Source organism: Furipterus horrens, unplaced genomic scaffold, assembly GCF_987537825.1.
Source record: "Furipterus horrens unplaced genomic scaffold, mFurHor1.1.pri manual_scaffold_6, whole genome shotgun sequence".
Taxonomy (NCBI): Eukaryota; Metazoa; Chordata; class Mammalia; order Chiroptera; family Furipteridae; genus Furipterus; species Furipterus horrens.
Genome location: NW_028327176.1, coordinates 87966412 through 87984843, shown reverse-complemented (window position 1 = coordinate 87984843; position 18432 = coordinate 87966412). Strand labels below are relative to the sequence as shown.

General features: G+C 56.3%; 1 protein-coding gene across 4 annotated transcripts; it reads left to right on the top strand.

Moving 5' to 3' along the window:
• Positions 1-297: 297 nt before the first annotated feature.
• On the top strand, positions 298-18212 carry SPDEF (SAM pointed domain containing ETS transcription factor). Of its 4 annotated transcripts, none has more exons than XM_090282245.1 (7): positions 298-406; positions 736-873; positions 10932-11396; positions 13510-13707; positions 15065-15112; positions 15234-15380; positions 17535-18212. In XM_090282245.1, exons 3-7 carry the CDS (start codon positions 10961-10963, stop codon positions 17711-17713), a joined length of 1008 nt encoding a protein of 335 aa, XP_090138371.1. In that variant the 5' UTR covers positions 298-406; positions 736-873; positions 10932-10960; the 3' UTR covers positions 17714-18212. The 4 variants fall into 4 exon arrangements, with proteins under 4 accessions (XP_090138371.1, XP_090138372.1, XP_090138370.1 ...); XM_090282246.1 differs by lacking the exon at positions 298-406 and adding an exon at positions 976-1073 and having other exon boundaries at positions 473-873; positions 11040-11396; XM_090282244.1 differs by lacking the exon at positions 298-406 and adding an exon at positions 976-1073 and having other exon boundaries at positions 473-873.
• Positions 18213-18432: the final 220 nt, after the last annotated feature.

The following is an 18432-nucleotide window of genomic DNA, read 5'->3' as shown; positions in this document are numbered from 1 at the left end:
GGTGGGTTGGCCAATGAACCTCAGGTCTCTTTCCTCAGGGTTCTCTGAGGCTCCTTCCAAACCAGGCTTGGGGAGCCAGATAGCACTTCCTCCAGGGAGTCCTCCCTGATTTCCCTTGCCTCAGGGCTCTCACAGCCTTCCACTGGGGCTCTGAATTTCCACTGCTGCTTGTTTGTCTGTCCTCAGCTGATCCCATTTAGTGCCCCACCCAGTTCCCTCTTGATATATACTTTGTGGCTCACACATAATATAAGCTCAGTAGCTATGCATCAAATAAGGAATAGGAGTGAGTGAGAGAGTGAATGAATGAATGAGTGAGTGAGTTCCCTGGATGCCAGGGTACAGATTCCCCAGTGAGGAGGGGAAGGCCTGCAAGGGTTAACCAAGAGCCCGCCTGTGGTCTGAGGTAAGCAGGGAGCGTATTTGTTCAGGTAAATAAGGAAGGATTACTTATAATGGGAAATCAGGCCCAGCCAACTCTTCATCCCTGCCTGACTTCCTCCCAGCACATTCCTGCACTCCACCTGCATCCACACTGCCCCAAAGACCCAGTCCTGGTGCCCAGAGCCCACTGTGGCCCCCCTGTAAGCCCCTCTGGCTGGGTCTTGCCACAGTGCCAGCAGGTGGCCCTGGGCTGGGGGCTGCGCGATCCCTACAGGACAGGCAACCCTGAGACCTCAGAGGGCCACCATTCAAGGTTGGCCAGGCCCACCTGAGTGTCACATCTGCCCCCAGCCTTGCTGGCCCGTGGTACCACTGGCTCCCCAGATGCCTGGCTGAGACCCAGCAGTGGCCCAAGCTGTCCCTGCCTCCTCCTGGCCCCCAAAGTTGCCACTGCAGCAGGCAACTCCTTGGGCAACAGGCAGCTAACAGGTAAGTCCAGGGGGAGGTACTGAGTGCCCTGCCAGCTGTGGGGCAGTAGGTGCCTGGGAGGACTTGGAGGTGCACTTTGCAAGCTCAGAACCGATCTTCCAGACACCAGTGACCTTGTGACCTGAGTCCTTCACCCTCAGAAGCCCCTGCCTCTCCGCATGCTGCCCAGTCTGCCTTCCTGGGCTGATCCCAGAGCCTGGGTGAGTCCCTTGGCCTGGCAAGGCCCAGGCACCCCATGTCTGTGATGTTCCCATCTGGGCCTGCTGTTTAGCCCACCTGTCTGCCTGAAGGTGGCAGCTCTGTAGATGTAAAAACTCAGCTCTGAAATCTGGCCGTTCTGCTCGGCTAGCAAAACACAGCAGCCTTTCTGCTGCTGCCAGCCAGGGCTGCTCAGCCCAGAGTGGGGTCTCTTTGGGGCTGGGCCACAGTTGGCCAGGGGCTTGCTGGAGTCTGGAGGGAGGCTCAGGGACAGGGCCCAGGTTGGAGCAGTGAGAATGGGCCCAGAGCTCAGGGGCCCATCAGGGCAGTGGTGGGCACAGGAACCAGGTGGTCGGCAGTGGTGGGGCAAACAGCTGGCTGCATGGGTACCCAGAGGAGCAGAGGGCCTGTGGGCCCCAGTCTGCGTACACTAGGAAAGAAACAGGGGTCCTTGAATGTGTTCAATTCTTAAGATTTGCTAGATGCTTTCTGGAGAGAGGGAAGTAGATTGCAGAGATGACAGTGTGGAAAGCTGAAGGGTCTGGATGGCTGGGGGCCCTTCTAGGCCTGACAAGGTACATGCCTGGGTGTGTACATGAGCATATATATATGTGTGTGCGTGCGTGAATACACGTGTGCCTGTGTGCATACAAGTGTGCCTGTGTGTATGCACATGTGTGTATGTGCACCTGCGCGCGCACCTGTACACTCGTGTGTGTGCTTGTGTGTCTGTCGTTCGTGTGTGCTCGTGTGTGTAGGTGGCCGTGTGCCTTGCATGCATGTGTGTGTGTGTGCATGCAAGCATGTCCATCTATGTGTGTTAGGGAGTGGGCAGGCCTACCAAACTAGCCCTGGATTCCCTCACTTCAACCTACCAGCTGGGCCCACCCAGCAGTCCACACCCAAGCCATAAGCCTCAAGTGCCTGTCCCCTCTATGGAGGTCATGGCCTTTCCTTTCCTCCTTGTTCAGGGCTGGGACTTGGCCTCATTTCCTGCTCTATCCTCCCCAATAAACAGCTTCACAGCACCCCCAATAAATCAGCATCTCCCCAGCACCAGCTGCTCAGCTGAGTAACAAAGCAAACAGGCACCGAGCTGCCCAGCTCTGAGGTGGCAGGCAGGGACAGGCAGGTGATGCCCCACCAGACCATAGCCAAGCCCAGCAGGGACAGTCCTGCCTGCCCCTGACCACCTGGGGGAGGGACTAGAGCCAGGGACTCCCAACTTGGAGTCTCGCCACACTAAAAACACAGAAATTTGGGGAGAGGGTACATCCTCAGGGCTCCTGGGGAGGTTGGGGTATAAAGGAAGTGGTCTCTCACAGGATAGGGGACCACCCTCCTCTTTGAGAGCCTGACAGCGATTGGACAAGTGATTCCTCTTCTCCAGGCAGACAGGGGACCCAAGCTGAAAACTCAGTCCCTGCCAGACGTGCTATAACACACTTCGGCAGATGCAATACCACCTGATTTCCACACGGCCCCTCTGAAATACATAGAACTGCTCTGTCGACCAAGACTGAGGAAATAGGCCGCACCCAGTAGGTGCTCAATCAATGCTCAGAAATTGTGACCCCTAGGAGAACCCACTTTTTACCACTGAAGTCATTGAAGATAGAAAATTAATAGCTCTGAGACCATTAGAGCACAGTTTTTTGCTAAATGACTTGGTGCAGCTTGAGCATAACCTGGGAGGTCAGTTCAGGCTGACCTGGGTACAAAGACCCTCTGAGTGGAGGGCAAGAAGGAATGGGTTAAGGCCCAGTGTGTGACTTCGGGCAAGTCACTTTTCCTCCTGGAACTTTCCTGTGTAATGAAAAAGTTAGACACGTGGCTTCATCTGTTGAAGGTGGCTTCGTGGAGGAGACAACCTGGAGCCGGGTTTTGAAGGCTGTGTAGGAGTTGGTTGAGGCTGGCTGGCTGGCTGGATCTGCCAGCTTTGCAAGACCTGTGTGCCTTTCCAGCCTTGTCTCCCAGGCTGAGTTCAGGGGAGGCAGGTGGCTCTCGCTCTGGCTCCTCCTAGAGGTCAGGGGATGGGGAGGGGTGAAGCCAACAGCCACCCTGGACTGGGCAGGAGGGCAAGATGACCCCAGGGCAAGCAAGGCCCAGGCTTCTCTCACTACCACCCTCAACTCTCCCTCAGACTCCACCCTTTAGCCCTGCCCCTCTACCCATGTTACCACCTGGTTCTCATTCTGTTGTCCTCATTCTGCACCCCATTAGCTTTCCTTTTCGTCTTCTCCAGCCCTATCCCCTCACCTGCTCCCAGATGCCACCTTCATGTATGCGCAGTCCATCCTAATTCACAAGGGATTTTCACCCATCCTCTCCCTCAATCTTCACAACCCCTCTAAGACATGCTCTTGACAACCCGTTTAACAGATGGGACAACTGAGTCTCAACGGAAGCTGAGTCACTTACCCTAGTCCCAGAGCTAGGGAGTCAGGGCTCAAACCTGGTCTGGGACCTTCCCCACACCCCATCCCATTCCATACCCCACCCTGCACCCCCAGCCAAGCAAGTAGTCTGTCAGGTGGAACAACTCTTCCCAAAGCAAACTTTGCACAAGCTGAGTTGCCCTGGGCTCTTCCTGACATTTAATGCCTGGCTCCTTCCCCTGCCTCGTTTGCATGTTCCCAGCCCAGGAGGAGCCCCTGCCAGATTCTCCTCTCCAGGCTCTCAGCAGAGGAGTGGGGCCTCCAGATGAGGGGAGAATGAATGTCCTTTGCCCTCTGACCACTCCCCTTAGTTGGAACCTGGTGTGCCCCTGCTGGTGGCCAGAAGGAGTGGCGACCACCCAGGACCATAGAAATGGCACCACCTGAACAAAGGAGCCCTTCCTTCTCCCTCCAGCTCTGGGATGGAGGCTTGAGGTCTGGGGGTAGCTGCCCAGGGTCCCAATAAACCATCAATAATCCACCTCCCCCCCTCATTTAAACCTTTTTGGGAAGCAATTTCTGTTCTTAGTCTCTCAACACAGTTCATTCTGGACTTTTTTTTTTTTTTTTTTAAATCATTTTCTGAATGTTGGAGTACATTCACTTTGACCTCAAATCCCCTTTCCAAGCCCCAAGGTGAGCTCCCTGGCCCTCAGATTGGGTCTCAGAGCGCATTTCCCCTCAGCCCCCTCGGCACTGCATGCCGTCACCCGGAGAGCACGGAACAACCTCCCTTCCCAGTGCTGTGCGGGGCCTGGAGGAGGCTACAAAGACAGTGGAAATAGAGTGAGAGGAACCTCCTGGGAGATCAACATGTTTTCTCACATCACTGTCCTGCCTTGTCATGCCAAACCCCAGAGGCACACTATCTTCATGAGTCCCCATTTTACCACCGGCGCCCAGAGGATCAATTAAGGTCCCAAGGGCAGAAGCAGGTGACACCCATGTGTTCTCACACAGCAGGATCCTGGCTGCCCCGCTGGGGCAGGAGTGTGGGGAACCAGATGCCCACAGAACTTCAAAGCCCTGTCGGGTAGCAAGTGTTCCCCAACACTTATAGATGAGGTGCTGGAGGAGTAGGGAAGACAAGGGGCTGCTCTGTGGAGACTATGCCGGACAGAACAGGGCCAGCCTCCGTCAACCACTGCATAGTGATCAAAGGGGCCGTGCAGATGGCCATGCAGATGGCCGGGCATGGCGGGGTCCTGGTGAGGCAAAGGAACTTAACTGAGTGCTGAAACATGAGATATATTTACACATAGTATGTGCTCAACCAGAGCTGAATGAAGAAGTGATCTGCAGTTTCTGGAAACTAAAACTCTGGCAGGATTTGTATCTGACTTGATGGGAATTCGGGGTCCTGGCCTGACCTGAGTCTCACTCGGTCCCTGGCCGGGTTGTCTGGGTGGGGGTCTGGGCCAACTGGAGGAGCTGAGGAGGGCGCTGCTGAGCTGGGAGCTGGGCCTGACGGGCGATGTGTGAGGGGAGGCACAGCTGGGTGGGTGGCCCTTCTTGCTCAGAAGGGTGGGCGAAGTCCTCCAGAGGCTCTGGAAACCAGCTCCAGAGGATGAGTGCAGGCAGGACACACAGCCACCCAAACAGAGGGTGGAGCTCAGTCTTGAGTTCTCATTCCTACCCAGTCACCATGGCCAGGCATCCCGCAGCAGTCACAGTGCCCTTGTCTGTCTGGTGGGAATAGTACTGGGGACAGCTGGGAGAGTCCAATGAAGGGTCTGCTTAGTTGGCCTTCACCTTGCCCCAGAGGGGATGGAAGTGATGTCAGTGAGGCAATGGGACTGAATGGGATACAGGGCTGATCTCATTGTGCCTGCGGGCTCCAGGCTGCCCACTGGAACTATGGAACAGCAGTCAAGACCAGATATCCTTGATATTTCCCTGACCCTTTTGTTTCTTGTGCCCCATCCTTCTGCTATCTGGCCCTGCCCCCCAACTCCCTACCCACCCTCTGGTCCCTACATGGCTTCACTTCATCCCCCAAGTCTCCCACATACCCCAGCTCCTCAGCCACCTGAACCTTCCAGAGAGCAGGGCTCCTGAGTAAGTTGGGTCAGTGGTCTGGATGATTCTGGAATGTGGTGAGGTGGGGATAGCCACGGGGCTAGAAGAAACCCACCACCTCTAGTCTGGGGCTGAACCCAAGACAGGCAAGTCCTCCCAGGACCCCATCTCCCTTCTCTTGCCCACGGAGACCCTGGTGGCAGCAGGTGTTCTGGGACGGCCACGGCATGTGCTTGAGAGAGGGCCAGAGCTGCCTGGAGGGGGCCGTCAGGGAACCCCCTCCTGGGTCAGAGGGTGGTCTGTTCACTGGAGAGAGGCCAGCGCTCTGGGTCGTGAAGGGGGGTCAGTAAGGAGGAGACTGGGTGCTTACGTTGAGTCCAGCTAGTTTGAGGAGCAGTTTCCAAGGGCAAGGGAGCTGGGGCTCCATGGCAGGGCCTGCGGTATCCAAGGAGAAGTGAGGGGCCAGGGAAAGAGCAGCAGGGAGTGTCTGGTGGGGGAGAGGGGAGTCTGGGGCCAGAGGCGGGAAGGTTCAGTTGGTCATCGGCACTGGCCCCAGACTCCTGTGACGTGGCCAGGCTTGGCTTCTCTCCAAGGTGCTGACCAGCAGGCTGGGGGTGGGGGTGGTAAGCCCATGCAGCCCCCGCTCCCTCTGCATGGTTCCCAGCCAGGTCCTAGTCACACTGCAGCAGCCCCTGGACTCTGACCCACTAGAGGAAGCGCTTTGGGTGGAGAGGGGGACCCCAATGGGAAAGCCTGAAGGGTCTGCTCCACACAGGGCTGAGTGGTGGCTCTGTGACCCCCTGCCCCACCACTGTCCTTCAGGGCTCTTCTCACTGGGGTCTGCAGCCAGGGGCCTGGGCTCTGGGCAGACTGAGGTTGAGTCTCAGGGCTGAAGTGAAGACTGGGGCACATTAGCCCCACCTACAGTCCCCAGGGGTAAAGCTCTGGGAGCCTGGTCTGAACAGAATGTGGGAGGCAGGCTCCAACCCCACGACAGTCCGGGGCTTTAGTAAAGACCTCCCTGGTAACACCACTTCCCTCAGGCTGTGGTTCCCAGAGATACCAGGGGATCTTTTTCAGATGCCAGGGTGGGGTGGGAGTGGGAACCCTGGAGGCAGAGGAGTTTCAGGGGCACACTCCTGGCTCCAAGGGTGAGAGAGGCCCAGGCCGTGGCAGGGAACAGCTGCTGTCAGTCTGTGGCCTTGGGTCACTCTGCCTTCTCCCCTTGCTCTGCCTTCCTGGGGGGTAGGAGGTGCTGAGAGAAGGGGCCAGAGGTGGCTAATCCCTCTAGCCACTGCCCCACTATCTGGCCTTGTCTCTAGGTCTTGTCTTCCACCAGCTGTTACCAAAGTTTCTCTGTCTGGAGTCAGAGCCAAAGCTTCTGGGGCAGGAGGAGCCAGGACGCCCTGAACCTTAATCCAGACATGTGGCTTAATCCAGAGAAGATCAGCTCAAGGTTTAGGAGTGAGAGGCATCACTTAGGAGAGAGGCGGCCCCTTGGGCCCAGCCAGCAGAGGCTGTCGGGAGGGTTGGGTCTGCCATCCAAGGGACCTGGACCTGGCAAACACTGGGCTTGTCTAGGACCCTGGGCCATTGGAGCAGTGGCCTGAGAGTCAACAGGCCTCTAGTCTGGTCCTAGCTCTGCTGTGTGACTACGGGAATGTCCCTGCCACTCTCTGAGCTTCATTTTTCTCAGTACACATGTGTCCTCATGGACAAACAGTCACTTGTGAATGTAATTAGGGCTGAATTGCATGGCATAGATGGAAAGAGCTGGGAAGTCAGACAGGAAGCTTTTGGGGAGGGCTTCCGGGTAGAAGAGGGCTTTGGGCTGAACTGTAATGAGAAGAAAGTGGCATCATGGGCAGGGGACAAGGAGAGATGTTGTTCTCATTAGAAGCTGGATATGTCTATTGATCCCTGGTTCTGACCCAGACCCTGCCACTAACCAGTGAATGAATCCCTTCTGCACTCTGGGTTTTGTTGTTCCTTCCTATAATACAATCACATAATATATGATTTCTTCCAGCTCTGATTATCTGGGCTGGGTAGGTGGTGGGCTCAGAAGTGCGTGCCAGCCATTGGGATCAGGTGGGACAGACAATGGGGAGCCATGGGAGGTTTTTGAGCACAGGGGTGCCTGATGAAAGGGTGATGGAGAGAAATGAGCTTGACAGTGGGGTGGAATGAGAGCTCAGGAGGTGAGAATGGACTTCAGAGGATCAAGTTGTCCAGGGAGGAGGTGGGCAGGACCCTGGGAAGATGGAACTAGCCAGAGCAGAGGCCTCAGAGGGAAGGAGGTACAATGAGCAGAGCCCACATGGGGCCAGCAGGGGCCCTCGGGTGAGCTGCATGACCGCTCTGAGCCTCACTGTCCACATCTATAAAATGGAGCTCTCAGCATCCACGTCACCAGGCTGTGGGTAGTCAAGGGGGGGACGTGGCGAATGTGGTGGGCATAGGAGGTGCTCATACTGCTCTCTCTTCCCTCCGAGTCTGGCCCCGGCGCCTGGGGGAGAGGCCGGCATTGCAGGCTGGGCACACCAGCTCCTGGCTCCCTGACAAGTAAACCAAGGTGCCCCCAGCCCTGGGTGCTGGGGTCAGAGCATTCCCCACCACTCCTCACCTGTTAATGCCCGGATCTTTCTTCCGGCCGCACAGTTAATCATGAACACACCTATGCTTTGTGTGCCTCTTGCTTTCAAAGTTTCTTAGTAGTGAGCATTTTTCTCCAGGGAGGTGTTGGAGCTGGGACAAAGCCTTGATTGAAAACAGGCTCCTGGGCATTTAGGAGCAAGGTGATGGGGAGCTAGAGGAGGTGGAGGAGGAGTGCAGAATGCTCGGCTGGTGAAGGAGCCCTGGGCCTGGAGTGGAAAGACCTGGATCCAAGTCGCTTAGCTACACCTAAACCTTCCCAGCCACAAAATGAGGCTGAGCATAAGGCCTTTGCCATCGCCCCCAGGGAGGCGAGGGGTGAGAGCTGCACAGCCCATTTGACAAGTGTGTCAGCCATGTGTCATCACATCCCTGCTTGGCAAACACTGTCCCCTGCCCTGCCCAGTCATCCTCACTGACCCCTCACGCCACCGAGCCTTGAAACACAGCAGCTCCCTTCCATCCTACCTGCGGTTGAGGCCAAGCAAACAGGAGGGCCACGAGGGAGGCAAGTGCTCCTGCTTCTTGGAAAAGCTTTTGTCTCCCTGGCACGTGGCCCAGGGTGTTGGCAGTAACTGTCCTAACGTGGCAGACATGGGAGTTCTGGGGATGTGGATAGGGCGGGCGGCAGACAAGGGGTCACAAGGGAGGGGGTTGCTGAGAGGGGTTCTCCAGGGGTGGGGTCACCTAGGGGTAGGGCGTGGGCACAGTCCGGGGTGGGGACCCGGGGCAGAGCGGGCTGTTGGTGCTCCCTGGGTAAATAATGTGGGCCCACAGCACACATGTGTGTTTGCACAGAAGGACTTGAAATGATTCCAGGCCTGCCCGCTGTCCCCCGCCCCCCCACCCCACCCCACCCTGACCTTTCCTTCCTTGTCACTTAAAGGAGCCCTTGAAAGGGAGAGTGGAAGTCAAAGGGAACACCCTTCTCTCTTGCTGGCACTCACTCTGCCATGGTGAATTCAGGGCTGCCAGTGAAGGGGGGAAGGTGGGCAGTGCAGAAGACAAGGGGCAGGAAGGAGCTGTTGTCCCCTGGGCTCCATTTGCCAAGCTCTGCTCTCCAGAGAAAAAGAGCGTCATTTCCTGAGTTGAACAAAGTTGTGAAATGGGCTGGCTGCAACCTTGGGGAGCCCAGAGGTCTTTTCCAAGTTTGTTCTTTTCCTGTCCCACTGGCAGAGCAGGTCAGTCCCGCGGGGGCACTGGAGCTGGGCCAGGCGGCCCCCTCACTGTCCCAGGGAGCGCGATGAATTCCACCATTAGGGAATCTACGTCCTTTGATTAGAGCCCCCCTTCTTACTGGCCAGATGCCTTTAAAGCAGGGAATCTGAGTCTAACGTGAACACGTGTCAGGCTCGCCCATGGTGCCTACTGACCGACGCTGCTGGGCCTCCCCTGCACCCCCACCCCCCACTTCTGACTCAGGGCTCTGAGGTGGGCCTGAGAATTCGCATTTCTAACCAGTTTCCAGCTGTGCTGATGCTGCTGGTCCGGCACCACATGCTGAGAACCTATGCTTTCAATATAAAGACCCTGAGAAAGGACACATTAGCTTGCTCTGAACAGGTTTCCACGCTCCTCGCCTCCCTTCTGAATGGCTCCCTGTATTATTGGGAGCATGCATTTGTTGGTAATCTTCCACCTCTGCTCTGATATAGTCTTGAGTCTCGGGCCCAGAAACCCTGCTGTGTGGTGTACACCCCTCTCTCCAGTGCCCTGGTCGCCCAAACAACATACTCCAGTAGGGACGGGCTCAGAGAAAGGGGCCTGGGTGAGGCAGAGCCCGGGTGACCAATGGGGAGGGAAGCCTATAGTTGCCGCCCCTGGTGGGCCCTGGGGCCTCGGAGAAGAGTAGATATCGAAGGCACTGAGGGCCTCAGTTGTTCCTGCGCCCGGGCCTTCTCACCAACCCCCGCTGCCCTGGGAAAGGGGGCCTACAGGTCAGCACATGAGCACCACCTCCAGGGCCTGGGGACAGAGAAGGCCCCGTGGACAGCACCTTCCTGAGGAGGTCGAGGCAGGGTGGGTGCCAGCCCTGAGAGGGGGCAGGGCCAAGCACACCTGTGATTTGTTCCTTATTGACCACTTCATTAGGCTTATGCTGGGAATTTATTCACACCCCCCCAAATGGCTCTGTGGGAGGGGGAAGGGGTCGTTTGCCCGACTTGTGAGGTGCTTTACCTCTCATCACACCCTTCTCTTCCTTTACCTGGCTGATCAAGATGATGGTGACTGTCTCCCTTCCCCACCTCCTTCAAGGACAGAATACATGAAAACAAGCTTTGTTACAGCAAGGAAGATTTAGGTTAACTCTCAGAAGGAACTTCCTCCGCAGGACAGTGGAGTATGGGCCGGCTAAGGAACAGAGGACTAGAGGTTAAAGGCTCCTTTCCTAGAACTCAGTTTGTTCATCTGTCGAATGGGATTAATCACGCCTTCTGTTGTGAGGACTGATGGAGGTCAAGAACCTCAGAAAGTTGTTTTGAGCATGCTACACATGAAAAGACTTGCTGCTGCCAGCCAACCTGGCTTCCTTGGGAGTGAGGAAGATGTCCCTTTACAGTCCTACTCCAACTCCCACCTCCATGTCTTTCCCAGTCCTGTCCTAGCTGCCTAGGGACCTGGAATCCCCAACTCTCTCCCGGGCCCAGCCGCTGCCCATTGGGCCCCTCATCCCTGTAACCAGCTTAGCAGCCCCCATGGGGCTGGGGAAGGAGCCAGCCCTGACTCCTTCCTCTCTTATTTCTGTAGACGCGGCTGCTGGCCTGAGCAGCAGCGGCATGGGCAGCGCCAGCCCCAGCCTGAGCAACATGCCCCCCAGCCGCCTCCTGCTATCCCCCAACACTGTGTTTCGGACAGGCCCAGAGAAGGCGACAGCCAGCGTGGTGAGGCCTGAGAGACAGGACTGGAGCCCCAGCCCACCTGCCACACCCGAACAGGGTCTGTCCGCCTTCTATCTCTCCTACTTGGACATGCTGTACCCTGAGGATAGCAACTGGGCCGCCAAGGGCCCGGGGGTCAGCACTCTGGACAAGCAACCCGAGGAGCCCGAGCAGTGCCCAGTCATCGACAGCCAAGCCCCTGGGGGCAGCCTGGACTTGGTGCCAGGTGGGCTGGCCCTGGAGGAGCACTCGCTGGAGCAGGTGCAGTCCATGGTGGTGGGCGAGGTGCTCAAGGACATTGAGACAGCCTGCAAGCTGCTCAACATCACTGCAGGTGAGTTCCTCCGCACTTGCCCCTCTGCCAGGTAGGGACGGGCTGGGCTGCAGTCACCGCGGGGCGGGAACACAGCCTGCTGCACTCTGGCCACCCCCAGCCAGCCTTAGGCAGCCCCAGGAACACTGGTGCTCCTACGCACAGAGGAAGCCCATTGCACATAGCTGTGCGCTGAGCCGGGATGTCCTCGCCCGCTGCGTGCCCCACCGGCACCAGCCCGGAGCCCCCGCTGGATGAAGTGAACTCAAGCTCCACACCTTTTGGCCACCGCCTCCTCTCCGACTCATCTCTGCTCTCCCCTCAGCCACACCTGCCTCCTTGCTGCTCCCACAAGACACATCTCAGGACCTTTGCATGTGCTGGTGGTCCCTCAACCTTGCACACTCCGCCCCCAAATATCTCCTTGGCCCACCCCACACCTGCTTCATGTCTTGACTCAAACAGCCCAACCTAACGGGGCCTTCCCTGACGCTTCTGTTGAAATTGCTGCTCACATCTCTACCTCTCTTCTACCCACCTGCTTTACTTCTCTCAGCACATATGATCTGACATGCTGCATATTTCATTTATTTGTCTTGCGCATTATCTGTCTTCCCCCACTGGAAGGTATACACCCAGAGGACACAATTTTCATTGGTTTTGTTCACTGTTACATCCCTAGTTCCTAGGATGGCACCTTGTACTCAATAAACAGTAACTCACCATGCCAGGCCCTGTTCTAGCACGGGGAACTGAGTGCTGGACACAGCACAAAAGCTTCTTCATTTATGAAGGTGACATTAGAGTAAGGGCAACAGATCATAAGCAAAGTAATAAGTATGTCACTGGTCCAGTGGTGATGAGGTCTCTGATGAGGAAGGGACCTCAGGAGGCTGAGCGTGAGTGTGTCTGCCGGGGCCTGGGAGGTGTGGTCATGGTGCTGATGCTGTGGGTCGAGGGGCTGGGGGTCTCCATCGTCCCCGCAGCTCTGGGCAGGCTTGACCGTCTCCTTGGTCCCTGGTCCCTGGTATGTGAGCATTTCACTCTGTGCTGCTTTCACACAGGGTCTTCAGGCATCCCTCAGGCCCAGCCCCTCCTCCCAGCAGACACCTGGGCCACGACCCTTACCCCCCCTCCCCCGCTGGTGCCGCCTTAAGGTAGCTCCTGCCAATGACCCAGCCCTCCAGTTGCCCGATGCCCAGGCCAGCCCCCTACCCCCAGGGAGGTCTCCCACGGTGCCTTCACTCCCACACTGGGCTGGGGAGGGAGGGGCCTGCCCTCTGAACAATGGGGACAGAAACAAATTGCTTTGACCCTAGAGAGGAAAATGGGTTTATTAAGTGGGGGCAGCCCAGCCTTCAGGTCACCCAGCTGGGGAGCCAGTTTAGACCACAGTGTTCACTTGGAACCCCATTGTGACTGTGCACCCCCATCCTGGCCTCCACCCGTGTGCCCTGCCAGGCTTACCCACAGCAGCTCCCCAGGGAGACATCTGGGCCTAGCCAGGGGCTCCCCTCCCACCTCCGAGGCCTGCGGTTGCCCTGGCCACCCTGAGACCTGCCATTTACTTATTTATTCATTCAGTGCATGTGCGCTGAGCAGCTACTATTCACCCAGATGGAACTCTCTGTGCCTGTTTCTCCATCTGTAAAATACGGTGGGGGTAGGGGTTTGGGTTAGAGGATTAATTCTTGGTTGGATTTTTCTCTGGTTCCCTGAGGGGTTTGGGGAAGGCAAGAGGCCACTGGAAGAGAAGTTCATGTGTTTCTGGTTTAATGTCGCTGTCCCCTCCAGGGCTGTAGCTCCCCAAAAGGTCCTCTGGAGGGGCTAGAAGCGTCTGGGAGAACCCACGGTCTGGATGAAGTGGGAGGTACAGAGCCCCCAGGCTACCCTGCCCTGAGCCCAGTTTGTTTATAGGGCCCTGGCTCCTCCTTCTTACCCCACTCTCTTTTTGGGTACCCCCTGCACAGGGCCCCTCAAGAAGGTCTGGCCTGTTCTGTCCCCACCACAGGAGTTCACGGTCCTGGGCCACAGGTTCCCAGTTCCCACAGGCGTGCCATCCGAGCACAGTGGGCCACGTTCTGGGTAGTTCCCCCAGGCAGCCCCCGGAGCTGAGAGAGTGTCTCTTGCCCAGACCCTGTAGACTGGAGTCCTGGCAACGTGCAGAAGTGGCTCCTGTGGACAGAGCACCAGTACCGGCTGCCCCCCGTGGGCAAGGCCTTCCAGGAGCTGGCGGGCAAGGAGCTGTGTGCCATGTCGGAGGAGCAGTTCCGCCAGCGCTCACCCCTGGGCGGGGATGTGCTACATGCCCACCTGGACATCTGGAAATCAGGTGGGTCATGGCGTGGGAGGGAGGATCCCCTTCCGAACTCCAAGCCCGGACACCAAGCGGGACTCTGGCCAGGATGCCCACTGGGAGGTTACTCTCTGCTGGGCTCTGCTCTGAATCCAGCCTCTAGAGCATCTGCCTCCCTGGAGCCTGGGTGATTACCAGCCCTGGCCAAGCCTTAGAGCTTAGGACAGAGCATACAGGAAGTTAGAAGGTAGAAGTCAGATAGTGAGGATGTGAGACATCACAGCTGATGGAACAGTGGGTGTCATGAAGTCCTTCTTTGTCCTTTTAAATTTTGATTCGTTTGTTTTGTGCTGTTTTTCATTGGAGACGTAATGCCATAATAAGTGTATACAATTTTTTAAAAAACTTAGTAAAAAATAATATTCCATAAAAAGTAATTCTTCCTCTCACTCCTGACCCCCAGCTTTCCAGTCCCCCTCCCTGGAGGCAGCACTGTTACCAGCTTCTTGGGAAGGTCTATGCATATACATGCAAATATATATGGGTGGTTTTCACCCTTAAAAAAAAAACATGAATAGTATCAGAGTATACATTGCTTTGTATTTAACAGTGACCATGGATCTTATTCTCTATCAGGATCCATACAGCTGCCTTATTCTTCTTAAAGGCTGCATGTCAACCCCATCTCCACCTCACTGGGTGCCCACTGGGTGTCCTGCACAGAGCAGTGTGCTTTGGAGGCAGTGCTTGCTCAGTGGGTCAAGGCCTCTGACCTTAGGGGCCCAAGTGAAAAGGGATGGGGCCTACTCACATGACCCAGTTGGAGACCAGTGTCCTGCCCCACCCAGGCTCCTTGCCAGTGACTGCAAAGGGCAGTGGTCAGTACCAGGCTGAGTGCTGGGCGTGATGTGGCTAGAAACTGGCTACCTTCACCCTCCCCTGCCCCCACCTCTGCTTGGTCTGAGATAGGGGAGACGGAAAGGGGGCTAGGAAGAGAGCAGGAGGAGTGGAAGTACCGGGTGAACTTGGCAGCTGGAGGGCAGTGGGTGTTTATTATGCGGGACACTGAAGAAGGCGCTGTGCAGACTTCGCCACCTAGGATCCTTGCAAGACCTGTGAGGAGGTGTCCGGACCCCATTTCGTAGGTGAGCAAGGCTTCACCTTGGCTCTTCCATCTGAGCAACAACGGGCTGCATTGGGCCTATTAAGACCCCTCCCAGCTCTGAAATCCCAAATTTCCTTCAAGGAAGCAGCTACACACTGGCAGGAGGGAGGGAGCCATTGGGAAGTCTGGGCCATAGGGGGGCCTCTGTGGCCCCACAGTCCCACCAAAATGCCCTCCATCCCCTTGGGGTCTCTCCTGGGTCCCCTACCTCCTTTCCTTGTCCTGCAGCGGCCTGGATGAAAGAGAGGACTTCCCCCGGGACAATTCACTTCTGCGGTGAGCAAGCCAGGGCAGGGAGGGGGCTGGGCTCTGAGGGCTGACAGGGTCCATGGGTGGCTGCCACGGAAGCAGGGCAGCCGCAGCTCCCCACTCACTGCCGCCCTCCCTGGCTGCCCAGCCTCCACCGGCGAGGAGAGCTGGACGGACAGCGAAGTGGACTCCTCCTGCTCCGGGCAGCCCATCCACCTGTGGCAGTTCCTCAAGGAGCTGCTGCTCAAGCCCCACAGCTACGGCCGCTTCATCCGGTGGCTCAACAAGGAGAAGGGTGAGCTGGGCGCCTGGCAGGGTCCCTGTGGGGCTGCCTGGGTTCCTACCTGGCACTAGGCCCAGGGATGGGTTGGCGCTGGGCAGGGGGTAGAGCTGGCCCTCGCCTTTGCCCTGAACGACACACATGCTGCTGTCACTGGACCCACTCAGGGTCTGTGTGCAATGTGTGCCCATGTCTGCCTGTCTGTCTGTCTGCTAGCCAAGCTCTGTCTTATTCAGGATCCCCAGCACCACACAGTGCCTGGGACACAGTAGGTCTTGAAACTCTGCTGAGAATGGGACACAATCTTTGCCCTCAAAACGTGATAGCTTCACTCTGGTTGGTGCGGCTCAGCGGGTTGAATGCCAGCCTGTGAACTGAAAGGTCACCGGGGCACATGCCTGGGTTGCAGGCCAGGTCCCCAGTTGGGGGTGTTTCTCTTGCACATCACGATGTTTCCCTTTCTGTCTCCCTCTCTTCCCTCCCTCTCTAAAAAATAAATAAAATCTTTTAAAAATTTTTAAAAAGAAAAAATAATCATAGCTTCACAAGGAGACTGACGGTACCGAATGAGAAGTACAGTGTGAACTACATATGTAATATTAGGTTTTCAAGCAGTCACATAAAAAAAAAAAGGTGAAATCAATTTTATTAATAATTTTATTTAACTCAATATCATAACATTATAATTTCAGCATATAACCAAGATAAAATGTATTAATGAGATATTTTACAAAGCCTTTGAGATCTGATGTGCATTTTATACGTATAGCACACCTCAATTAGGACTTGACACATTTCAAGTACTCAAGAGCTACCTGTGGCTAGTGGCTAGTGGCTACCTCATTGGACAGCACAGGACTACATGGTGTGTGTGCGCGTGCATGCGTGTGTGTCGGCAAAGGCTCAGAGCCAAGAAACCTGGGTTCTAGGCTGAATCTTGTCATTACTAGCTATGGGTTGCCTGGACCTCAGTCTTCAGATTCATTCACCCATCAAACCTTCACTGAGTCCCTCCTCTTGTTCCACATTTGCTCAGAGGACATGTGCAAAGAATACAGTGTTCTGAGGGTCCAGGGAGGGTTCAGCTGTCCCTGGTACTTGAAGGACCTACAGTCTTATAGCACAACTAGCAGTAAAATGAGCTGGTGTGCAGAGCATGTCAGGTCTGCGACAGACCATGGGGGCAGCTATAATGAGGTCCAGGAGGACTTCATGGAGGAGGTGACTCAGGTTGAGTATGGAGAGTGGGAGAAAAGTTCCTGCACAAGGTGTGGTGACTCTGAGACTGAGAGTGCAGTAGCTGTTCCTCTGGTCCTCTGGTGCTCTGGGGAGGAGGTCTTATGGTAGGGTTTTAAGGAAGGGAGGTCAGGGAGAGTGAGGTGGTCTGGGAAGGCTGCCTGAAGGGGCTGTGCTGAGCTGGGCCTTGCCAGGAGGGTTTAAGAATGAGAACTGGGGGTATTAACAATGCAATAGTTCTTCCCAAAGGGCACTTCCTTTCGACTCCACTCTAAGCACTTGCTGTAACCACTCAACCCCACTTATCGACAGGAAAAAGGGGCCTCAGACAGCTTCTAAAGGTAGAAAATGGCAGGGCCAGGATTCAAACCCAGGTTGGCCCAGCTCCAAATCCACTCTTTCCACCACCTCCCCTGGCTTAAGTCTGCCAGCAAGGGCTGTGTGAGCTGAAGTGCCTGAGAATGGCAAAGAGGCCTTTCAGGCTTGGGAACTGCAAGGTGGTGGGGGTGGGGTGGAGAGGGTGTGAGTTGGGGGGATGATCTTGCCAAATGAGCTGTGGGCATAGTCAGAGCCCCGCTGGGCTTCTGTGTAAGTGTGCAAACCCCACAGCAGGAGCAGTGGCTGGCAAGGGCCAGGCCCTCAGGGCCCCAAATAACCCACTAAGGTACCCAGGCTCACCCTGCACCCAGGAGGTTAGTGCCTCCCTAGTATTATTTACCGCTTGGGCCCTGAGACATGCTCCTTGCACACATTTCTTTAGCCCTCACTACAATCTTGGGAGTAGGTACTATGGCCTGCACGGCCTGGCCCCGCTCCTGAGGACACCGGTTGGCTTGGCTTTCAGAGAAACTGACTTGTTGGTCTTGGTCTTTTTCCCTCCGGCTGTTCCCTACCTGCACCACTGGCTGTCTCTGGGCCCTCCTGCTCCCCCAGGCATCTTCAAAATTGAGGACTCGGCCCAGGTGGCCCGACTGTGGGGCATCCGAAAGAACCGCCCCGCCATGAACTACGACAAGCTGAGCCGCTCCATCCGCCAGTATTACAAGAAGGGCATCATCCGGAAGCCGGACATCTCCCAGCGCCTTGTCTACCAATTTGTGCACCCCATCTGAGGGCCACGGACCAGGCCCTGGCCTGAAACTCACCCTCCCCAGACCTCCCTCCTGCCTGCCCCTGTCTGGGCCAGACCCCGAGCTGGCAGAGAGGGAGTCTGCTGGCATTTGGAGTCCAAGGTCAGGGAGGGGATGGCCCACTGCGCCCAGGAGTATAAGTGAGCCCTCTGGGGCCCTAGGGACCCCAGGTGGGGGTGCTTCCTCCTTAGGCCTGACTGTTCATGTGCCCAACCCACTGCAGGATGGAGGGAGCTGGGGCTGTCCTCAGTATTCATAGCTCCCCAGGGCAGGCACTACCTCCATCCCAGCCTCTGATCTCAGCATTTCTAGAGCAGACTTTACAGAATGACAATGACTTGTCCAGGGCCACTCACAGTCCAGTGCTCTCTTCCACCCATTCTGCACCATGCCTGGCATGGTGCTAGGAGATGTCAGCATCCCTGAGTTGGGGAGCCAGGGGTGCCCCTGGGAACCGGTTAATAAAGTACTAGAAAACTGACATGGCCCCAGTGTTTGTGCAGTGAGTGAGTGGCACAGCACAGAGCCACCAATGCTCAAAGTGTTTCTGGTTACAGGGGCCTGGGGTGGTCATGGGAAGCTTCCTGGGGGAGGTGGCATGGAGCTGAGCTTAAAAGGAAAGAAACAATTGATTGGTAGCAGCTGTGGGAGAGTGGCAGTGAGTCCTCAAGGCCAAAAAGGGGCTGAAAAGGCCCTTGTCT